The 9,546-nt window shown below is 48.4% G+C and overlaps 1 protein-coding gene across 1 annotated transcript; it reads right to left on the bottom strand.

Moving 5' to 3' along the window:
• Positions 1 to 3,319: 3,319 nt before the first annotated feature.
• Positions 3,320 to 8,757, bottom strand: LOC125541023 (uncharacterized). Its single transcript, XM_048704521.2, has 11 exons — positions 8,550 to 8,757; positions 8,311 to 8,448; positions 8,040 to 8,168; positions 7,372 to 7,514; positions 6,838 to 6,924; positions 6,603 to 6,731; positions 5,505 to 5,657; positions 5,093 to 5,194; positions 4,262 to 4,441; positions 4,104 to 4,183; positions 3,320 to 3,662 (listed from the first exon to the last, which is right to left on the bottom strand). Exons 1-11 carry the CDS (start codon positions 8,623 to 8,625, stop codon positions 3,572 to 3,574), a joined length of 1,308 nt encoding a protein of 435 aa, XP_048560478.1. The 5' UTR covers positions 8,626 to 8,757; the 3' UTR covers positions 3,320 to 3,571.
• Positions 8,758 to 9,546: the final 789 nt, after the last annotated feature.

The raw sequence follows: 9,546 nt of genomic DNA, 5'->3' as shown, positions 1-9,546 counted from the left end.
ACGCCTAGGTGCGTCGCGGTGAACAAGGCCGGGCGGTCGCCGGCGGGAGGCAGCAGGGCGCCACCAGCGGCGCGCGGGCCAGCAGAAGCTGCCCAGTAGCGGCGAGAAGAGGGGGCGATGCGACAGCGCAGGTGCAGCCGCAGGCAGCAGAGGGGGCGCGGGCGGCTAGCGGTGCGTGGGCGGGTGCGGTGGAGCGGCGCTGCTGGGAGGCAACAGATGCGGCGGGACGACAACAAAGCGTCGAGCAAGGGCCGTGGCAGGAGAGCCCGGGGGCGCGTTGGCGCGGAGCATGCGACTCACGAGGCCGCCGCGGCCGGCGGCGCGAGCCGCGGTGCAGGCGCACGAGCATGCGCGCTTCGGCGCGGTCAGGCGCGGCCAGGAGCATGAGGCGCGGCGGGACACACGGGGCTCGGCCCGGAGCACAACGTGCGTGTGCGGGAGCAGGGAGAGGTCGCGATGCGCGGGCGTGTGCGCGGTCAAGCAGGCGCGGCCGGGAGCATGGCACGGGCGGCGCGCCGGCGTGGAACTGCGGGACGAGGGAGCAGCTGGGGAAAGGGCGCGGCCACGGCGGAGCGGGCGCACGACACGGCAGAGAGAGGAGGAAGGGGGAAGCTCACGGGACTGTTAGGGAAAATGGCAGCGGGGCGCGGGGAGGATGTCGGGGATCGGGGACGAGATCGACGGGGAGGCAGTCCGGCGAGGAAGGCTCGGCAAGGTCCTCGGACGGCGGTGACGGCGCATGGCGACGAGGCGAAGGGTACGGCGGGGGGGGGGTGTTCGTTCCCTCGATCCAGATCTGGATCGGGGGAGGGCGAGTGGGGGGAAGTGGGGCGTTTGGTTCTGTGTTTTGATTTTCGGTTTGCCTTTTTTTTCGCCCCTGAACAAGATGGCCGAATTTCGGTCATTTCAAAAATTTTGGCAAAATTTCGGACGAAATTACAAAAAATAATTGAATTTTTGAATAAAATTTGACCAAATATTGGCCGAAATTCGGCCGAAATTGGACAAAAATTTGAATCAAGCAGGGGAGAAGTGCAACCCAATGACCCTCGGGAGTAAGATCTTGAATAAGCAACGAAGAAGCAAAAAAACAACTGAGAAGGAAGTGCCCTGTGCATCAGTCGAACATAATCCTCACTGCCACAGAGATCAAGCACCATGTCGTGGCCTTGAAGAAGCAACGAAGAAGGACCTGGATGGGGTAGAGGAGGCGCGAGGCGGCCCACGACGCAGGCTGCGCGTCCACGCGCTCAGAGGGAATCAAGCAAACGGGAGGTGCGGCGGCTTGATGCGGCAGCGACGGCGTGCGGATTCCTCGCCGGAGGAGCTCGGGACGGGCGTGGGAAGGCGCCAGGTGAGCGCCATAGCCGCCGGAGGAGCTCGTCTCCATGTGTTGCGCACCGGCGGCGCCGCATGCAGAAACATCGGGAGGGATTGATAAGTTTAGGCTTAGGGCGTACAGGTCGTGGTTTTGTCTTCAGCCCATGATAGTGAAACCTTCCCGTTGTTGGGCCAGGCCAGAAATTCAAATTGGGCCGAATTTTTTGACCGATAGCTACATATTCCGGGTCCAGCCGAGATAGCCGAAATTTGTTTTTTCCGGCCAAAAATCAAAACACAGGTTGGGTTAGGATTATTCTAACCGGGTGAGGATAAGGAGAGGAGTGCGGCGCCGGCTGGGTTGCCGGGCTGGTTGGGTAGGATGGGCCAAGGCCCATGGGGAGCCGAGGGGGTTTTTCTTTTGTTTTCTGTTTTGTTCCTTTTTTTATTTATTTTCCTGGTTTGTTTCCTTTTTAAAATATTTAGGCCTTTTATAAAGGCACGGCTCCTTCACCATAAACACCTAGACAATTAGTGGCAAGCTCCGATCATTTTCTTTTTAATGTTTGAAAAAGTTTGATGTTTAACATTATTTAAATTTTTGAATTTGAAAAGTTTTGATCCAACACGAGATTAGCAACAGTAACCGGGGTGACGTGGACCGTTAACGTTACAGCCGCGCTGATATGGGCGAGACATTATTGGAGCTTAGAGCTTTGGTTGATTGAACAATGCAGCACGCGGGATGTTGAAAACGCGGACGGATCGGACTTTGCCGGAATCGGAGAAGAAGGATATGAGGATGCATGGACGTGGATAGGAGGGATTGTCGGCTCGGCCGGGGCCTCTAGGTCTCCGGTATGGTCAGGCGAAACTGAAACTGGGGCGCGGCGCGCGCGAGGAATCGGCTGTTGCTTGGCCGGTGCGGCCATGCATGGTTGGCGACGAGAAAGAGATGATCTTTGAGAAGTTGTTGTTGTTGTTATTTGAACGGCTTGGCCGCCGAGCAGATAGACGTGCGGCGCCAACTTTGTGGGCTTGGCCGCCGGAACAGTTGGGTCGACTGCTGCTTCGCCGGAACGCGGGGGCGAAGGCGAATGCAGTTAACGGAGAGGGAACAAGCCGGCGGCGAGTTCCGCGTGACCCCGGCGGTGGTCACATGCATGCGCTGCGTGCGAGATTGGGTCGGCGGCCCTCCTGTCTGTCGGTCTGGGAATGAAATGAAAGAAAAAGCCGCGCTCTTTAATTTGTGCTCCACTTGGCAATTGACGAAAGGGAATTCACGCGTGTGGAATTGATTGAGTTGTCGGAGCCGAGCCGAGGATGCCGTACATCGGGTCGCGACGGCGATTCTGTACGGAGAGGATGTGGAGTGAGGGCAGGGTGAAGCTCCAGGAGAGATGAATTCCTCGGAGGCGCACGCATGCATGGAGGCATGGTGGGCTTGGCCGGCGTTATGGAACTTTTGCGGTTGAAGAAAAACTTGACGCGCGGGGGCTACTGCGGTCGGTTCTGTCGTCACCGACGTGGTAAGGAAGGAAGGAAGAAGAAAAAATTTGTTGGGGAGGCGTAGGTAGGAGAGGAGAGGAGCGATTGGGTCGCCGGAGCCGACGACGACGCGGTGGCGGTGAGCGGAGACGAGAAATGTCCATATCATCCACATACGAACCATGCATGCATCATGCGCATGCACGAGCATGCGTGGACATGCAAATCATGGAGGTTCTCCTCTCAGGGCGGGCAGACCATGGACGACGAGCGCACGACTGCGAGCGTCAAATCGACTCTCCGGTGAAAAATTGATGGACTGACGTGACTTGATGGTTCGTTGGAACCGGACAAAAGGCTGGTGCTTGGCTCGATCGGATGGCGGTGGTGGTGGTTATACGATCCCCCACCTAGATGACACTTTTTTTTGTCTTTTATCCTTTTTTTTCTAGCCAGTACTTAGATTTCACCATGACAAGCGCATTTTTCAGAGTGATTCACGCACACGATATATAACCACAATGGTTCACGGAGACGATATATAACCACAATGTACAGACAGCCATGTTTACACGGTCTACAATATAGCACATGAGATCGGTACTCTTGGACGGTTCAACACAAAACAGAGTCTTAAGCAACGAAACAGAGTCTCAGTCTCTCCAGAGAATAACAGGCACGCATACCTTGGACTGGACATAGGAAAAGAGAATAACAGGCAGGCATGCATACCCTGGACTGGACATAGCAACGAAACAGCGCCTCAATCACTCCAGGAACGTCTCATTCCAAATGGGTGAAGGCACTCCAGCCCCCTGGTGCGAGGAGGATTCCTCGCCGTCTCTTGGGCTTCCCTGCGACGAAAAATATTTTCGGGGTAAGCAATGGGCGGGCGAGACTTCTATATGGCTCTTTTTTTCTTCCAGAGATTGAACAGAACAAAGGCATGCACACGGCACCAGGACAAGGTGCTCTCTCTTTCTTTCCATGGATTTGAGAACCAGAGCTGTAGCTCCAAACTCACTCTTAATAGATCTTAAATCATTAAATCCGTGTGATGCCCGAGTTTAGACCATCAAGACACAAAAAACACTTGCACTCCAGAAGGACTTCGATCTACCACCTCTGTTTCTAAATATAAGACGTTTTGGCAGTTTAAATTGAACTGCCAAAACGTCTTATATTCAGGAACAGAGGGAGCATATAAGAAATAGTTCGTCCTTTTAGGGGACCAATCAAGCAGGTGGGACTGCACAAGATTCCTCGCAACATGGAGACATGGAACACACAATTACCTTAAAGCGTTAGCCATATCCGCATTTGTAGGGTCCAGTTTCAAGCCAGCTTCGAACGTCTGAGCTGCTTTTCCATAGTCCTGTGAGTAGACACCAGAAGATGATCAATTTCATCATGGTCAAGAAAGAATAGCCGTAACAAATTTGTTCTGTTTTACCTGTAGCAACATAAAGGCTGCTCCTAGTCGATAGTAACCTTTGGGCCAAAGAGGTCGTAGCACTGTGCACCTAGCAGCGTCGGAGAGAGCCTCTTTTCCTATCCCCGCGTGCAACATACAGAAACTCCTATGTGCTAGCAGGTTTGCAAGACCTTTTGGACTAGGCTGAAAACTCATTGCCTACAGTAGACCAATCACATGTAGATTTTGTTACAAGGTAGTAGTTTGCATAACACAGTAACAACATTTTCACTGACCCCACCAACATTTCTGATAATCCAGATCAAGACAGAGAGAAACCATTCACTTTTATGAAATCAGTATAACATTTCTGACAGAATTTTCACGAAAGATACATGGAAAATGATGCTGCTTTTTTATGAATTAATATAGATAACTCCGGAATTTTAAATACCTTTGAATGTTCACACGGTTCCTCTAACTAAAACATAAGCAGTTCAACTCCAAAGCAGTTTTTTTTTGTGTGTGTGTGTGTGGTAATAGCAACTGCGAGCATAATCCAGACTGAATTTTGAGGACAAACAGTGCAAAACAACTGTTATAATAGCATGCAGCTGTAGTTCTAGATACTGTGGTTCTAGATACCCTTTGTTTTAGATACAGTGCAAAACACAGACTGCCCTTTGTTTTAGATACTGTGGTTCTAGTCTAGCTGCAGCTTAAACAGTTATATTAGGACACTGAACAGTTTGACAGGGATTGAACCTTTTGGGCATGTTCAAAATGTGAAGTGTCTTGCTAGATAACAATGACAAGCACATGTTTAATTGACACCATAACTATCATAATCATCTAGGCTCAGTGACTTACACAAGTATATAGGTCTCCTGCTATGATATATTCCTTTCTCTTAAAAGCCTCTGTAGCTTGCAACTTTAGTTCAGCTCTTTTCGCTTCACATAGATGTATATCCTGATCAAAAAATATTTTTGGTCAAGACATATATACAGCACAAACACAGAAAAGAAGCTTCACTTAGAATCTTAGTTGACCCTAACAATGACATTAAAACTTTCTCAAATGTGGGGCGCTTATAAAAAGGGCAGCCCAGTGCATGTAGCTCCCGCTTGCGCAGGGTCTGGGTATGCATAACATTTTTCTGTTATTATAAATATCAATTGAAATCATGACTGCAGGAGCAGAGCAACAGAAGAATGGAAGACGACTAGCCATTATACATAATATTATGGAACTGTAAGTGAGCGGAAAAGGAACTACATACCCTCGGCTTCAAACCAAAAGATTGCACATGAGAAATAATTCCATCAATACTCCAATCCGGCAATCTTGAAATGGGAGAAGTTAAAGGAAATAACGTCGCAACCATATCCCATCTGGCTTGGAGGGCGGCAATTTCGATTGGAGTTGTACCAAACTGCAGGAGTAAATGAGATGGCTGATTTCATGTTCGATCATCATTAATACAAGATGGACTATACTAGCAGAGCATTTCAACATTGATAGTTACAATTCCAAGTCTACAATTTCAATCAAATGGCTAGATGGGCTTTGAGCAAATCAAAACGCGGGAACAAACAATGGAATAGTCTTGTCCATACCTCTCCACTAAATTCGGGAAATAAAGCTAAGGTTAAATCCTATAAAAATATTAATTCTAATGCCAAACTAATATGTTTCTTATACTGCATTAGTTTGTCAAAGCATAATAGAGAGAGAATGTGCCATCGACACAATAGAAGAATAAGTCTTTGAAAGCATCCTGTGTCTATTTGACCAGGCAATGAAGAAAACTGGAGAATTTCTCCATTGACAATAAATAAATTCATGAAAGTCCTGCAAGGTACTCCGCTGCCTCCGCAAAGAGATAATTGCACAGGATGGTGATTTACAAAGAATTGCTCCTAAAAACAAGGGGGGAAAAGAGCAGAAAAGCCTATGCCCGTCTTCCTTGGGCAGCAATTGGTAAGTTCAACACCTGGGAAGAGCTGCAGCCGATATGTGCCGATCAAGGCAGTGCAAAATGTTACGATATGGTGATCTGCTCCATTGATATTACACAGTAAACATGTTGGTAGGAATACTTTTCCCATGTTCTCAGTAGATCATGCATCACGTAGTAACAGATATGATTTACCAAAACAATGTGTTTCCTCATGCATGAATAAAATATTCCCAGCAGCATGGGTACAGTTGATGTAAAAGAAGCGGCTGAGCACATTTATCCTAATCCGTCAACAGCCTAGAACCTAACATGTCCCACCGAGGCACAACCATTCAGCCAACTACGAACAGATAATACGCATGAAAGTAGATCATGAAGGCAGAGGGGGAGAAAATAATACAAGACTCAGTGACTCACCCCATCATCAATATCTGGGTTAGCGCCAGCATCTAGTAAGCATTTCAGGATATCAGATAAGCCATTGCCCGCTGCTATCATCAAGTAAGTAACACCAGTATAGTCAATTTTATTCACATCAGCGCCAGCCTGTGTAAATAAATTTTAGTTTCATTTGAGTAAGTGCTTGAGATGTCAACTGCAGAAAATGTAGACTACACTAAAGGAAGCTCCATAAACGAGAAAGAATATTGACCTTAATGAGTAGATTCACACATTCCAGCGATTCAGAAATCATGGCCAGCCTTAACGGGGTACTATCAAGGCGGAAAACCTTATTAGGCTGTGGAAAGTAGAAAAACCAATTTATTCACTTGCAAAAAAATGGAGTAATGGGGAAATAAAATAAGCAAATTGTGTGTGTGTGTGTGTGTGTGTTACACATATTGGCATTTCTCAACGCACAGAAGCATACATTTTTTTAATTTAATTATAAAAATTAGACAAACATTTAGAGCACCTGTGAGAAAATAAGCATGTTTCACTTCAGGAGAATTATTTATGGTCAAACGACAAACATTGTATATGTTTTGCTTTGTGCCAACATAAACAAACTCTTTTGGTTCAGATGATTGAGCCCAAGTAATAACAGACAACAGTATTTCCACTTCTCATTACAATGCATGCATGATAGTTATGAACTGGAGATAAAGCCGCTTAGGGCCTGAACAAACCAACCAGGATTTACTTTTGCACAGCCCAGAAGAGAAGGAAGAAAGTGGTGACTTACATCTGCATGATGCTGCAACAAAATATTCATCGAGCCATCTTGACCATTAGTAGCGGCAACATGCAATGCGGTCCCATACACAGAATCGAAATGATCCACATCAATTCCAGTTGAAAGCAGCAATTCCACTATCTCACATTGTCCTAGAATACAAGTTTGTAGAAAAAATCAGCAAGATAAGCTTATTTTTGTAAAAAGAAAAAAAAATGTAGACACTTGCAAATGTTTTTTTGAATTGTACACTTGCAAATGTGATAACCGCCAGTTACCAATGATCATGTCCAGGACCAAGTTTAGAATATTTGACTTGTAGCTAGTTGTTTTTCTATCTAAATATAGGCAGTAGCTAGCAAAAATCATCAATTTGTGAGCAAACAAGAATAGAATTAACACTTGAGAGTGACACGGTGTTTTCTCTCCCGAAAATCGATCTGTGAGCAAACAAGACTAGAATTAATTAACACCAATTTACTTTACATTCCAATCCTCAAAGTTGTCGTACAGAAACTCATTGTTTCTTGTTCCACCGTCCAAATCGTCACATATGTCTGAACTTGGTGAATAGATGTCAATAAAAACATATGGCAGTATATATGTCATGACTCATGAGCAATTAAAGTTCAAGAGGCTGGAGCTGCAAACTGCGTGTGGGAGAGGCGAGGGGATACCAAAACTTGCAGCAGCATGAAGAGGTGGCCACAGGGCACCAGCTAAAGTTGGATCAGCACCACGATCCAGAAGATATCTGGTGGTAGCAGGCGTCCCATAAGTCGCAGAAATGGCCAGAGGAGTGTCACCTGCAACAAAACAAAAGAACCAAATTAACCTGGGATTACTTACTGGGCCGGGATGTGATGTGCACTTGTGCATCTAGCCGTGGTCCTGGGAGGTGCAGCAGAATTGAGGCGAAGAGATCCAAAGGGAACCGGACTAATTAACCTGTGAAGGTGCGCTGGTTGACATCGACGCCGTGGTCCTCGACGAGGCACCTACAGATGTCCAGCCGCCCTTCCATGACCGCCACAGTCAGCGCGCGCGCCCTGATGCCGACGTCCGCCGCCACGACGCCCGCCATCTCTGCGCACACGATCCAGCCAAATTACCATCACGAAGGAAGGAACCCTAAGGGTAGGGGCAGGAGCAATAGGAGGCAGCGGGCTGCTTGTTGTTGCTAGTACCTTTGAGGAGGCGGAGGTCGCCGTCGAGAACGGCCTGCAGGAGCGGGTGGCGAGGCTCCGTCGAAACCCCATCCATGGCGATGGCGGCACGGCAAGCGGAGAAGACGGCGGGTCAGCAGCACCCGAGACACTGACTCCAGTCAGGAGAGAGCAGTCGCAGTCGCAGTGGCAGTCGCAGTCACGGTGGAGAAGTGCCGCAGATGGAGAGTGGCTTTTAATTTGTACACCCCTCTGCCCATTGATTTCTTTTGCTGTTCCTTTTCCCCTGTAAAGTTAAAAAAAAATAAGGTCAAAAGAAACGCTCCTCCACTGTTTAATACCCCGCACTGGGTAGCGTTGTCCGAACGCGCTTTTTCAGGGAACGCTTGTCATGATGAGGACCAGCACACGGAAGGCACGGGGAGGCGTCGTCGTACGTGGGAGAGGTGGGGTGCCCATGCAAGCACGAATGGCAACGGTTGATTGCACACGTGGTACGGAATGAAGAGGCAGGGTCCATCAACATGACATGCTTTTAGCTTTTCCTTTTCCCGTGTAGTTTAAAAATATAAAAGTTAAAAGAAGCTCCTTCACTGTTTAATGCACCCGCACTGGGTAGGGTTGTTGGGACGCGCTTTTTCCGGAAACGTTCCTCATGGTGAGGTCCAGGCATGCGGGAAGCGCGGGGAGGCGTCGTCGTACTCGGGAGTGGTGGGGTGCCCACGCAAGCATGAGTGACAACAGTTGGCTACACACGTGGTACGAGATGAAGAGGTAAAGCCCACCCGCGTAACATTTTTTTAGCTTTTCACTTTTCTCGTGTAAAGTAAAAAAATGAAAGTCAAAATAAAGCACTCCTCAACCGTTTAATGCGCCCCGTCGGGTAGGATTGTTGGGACGCGCTTTTTCCAGGAACGCTCGTCATGGTGGGGGCCAGGCACGCGGGAGGCACGGGGAGGCGTCGTCATATGTGGGAGTGGTGGGATGCCCACGCAAATACGGGTGGCAACAATTGGCT

The sequence above is a fragment of the Triticum urartu genome, chromosome 2A (assembly GCF_056163025.1).
Source record: "Triticum urartu cultivar PI428250 chromosome 2A, HENAU_Tu73, whole genome shotgun sequence".
NCBI lineage: Eukaryota > Viridiplantae > Streptophyta > Magnoliopsida > Poales > Poaceae > Triticum > Triticum urartu.
This window is presented reverse-complemented; position numbering and strand designations above follow the sequence as displayed.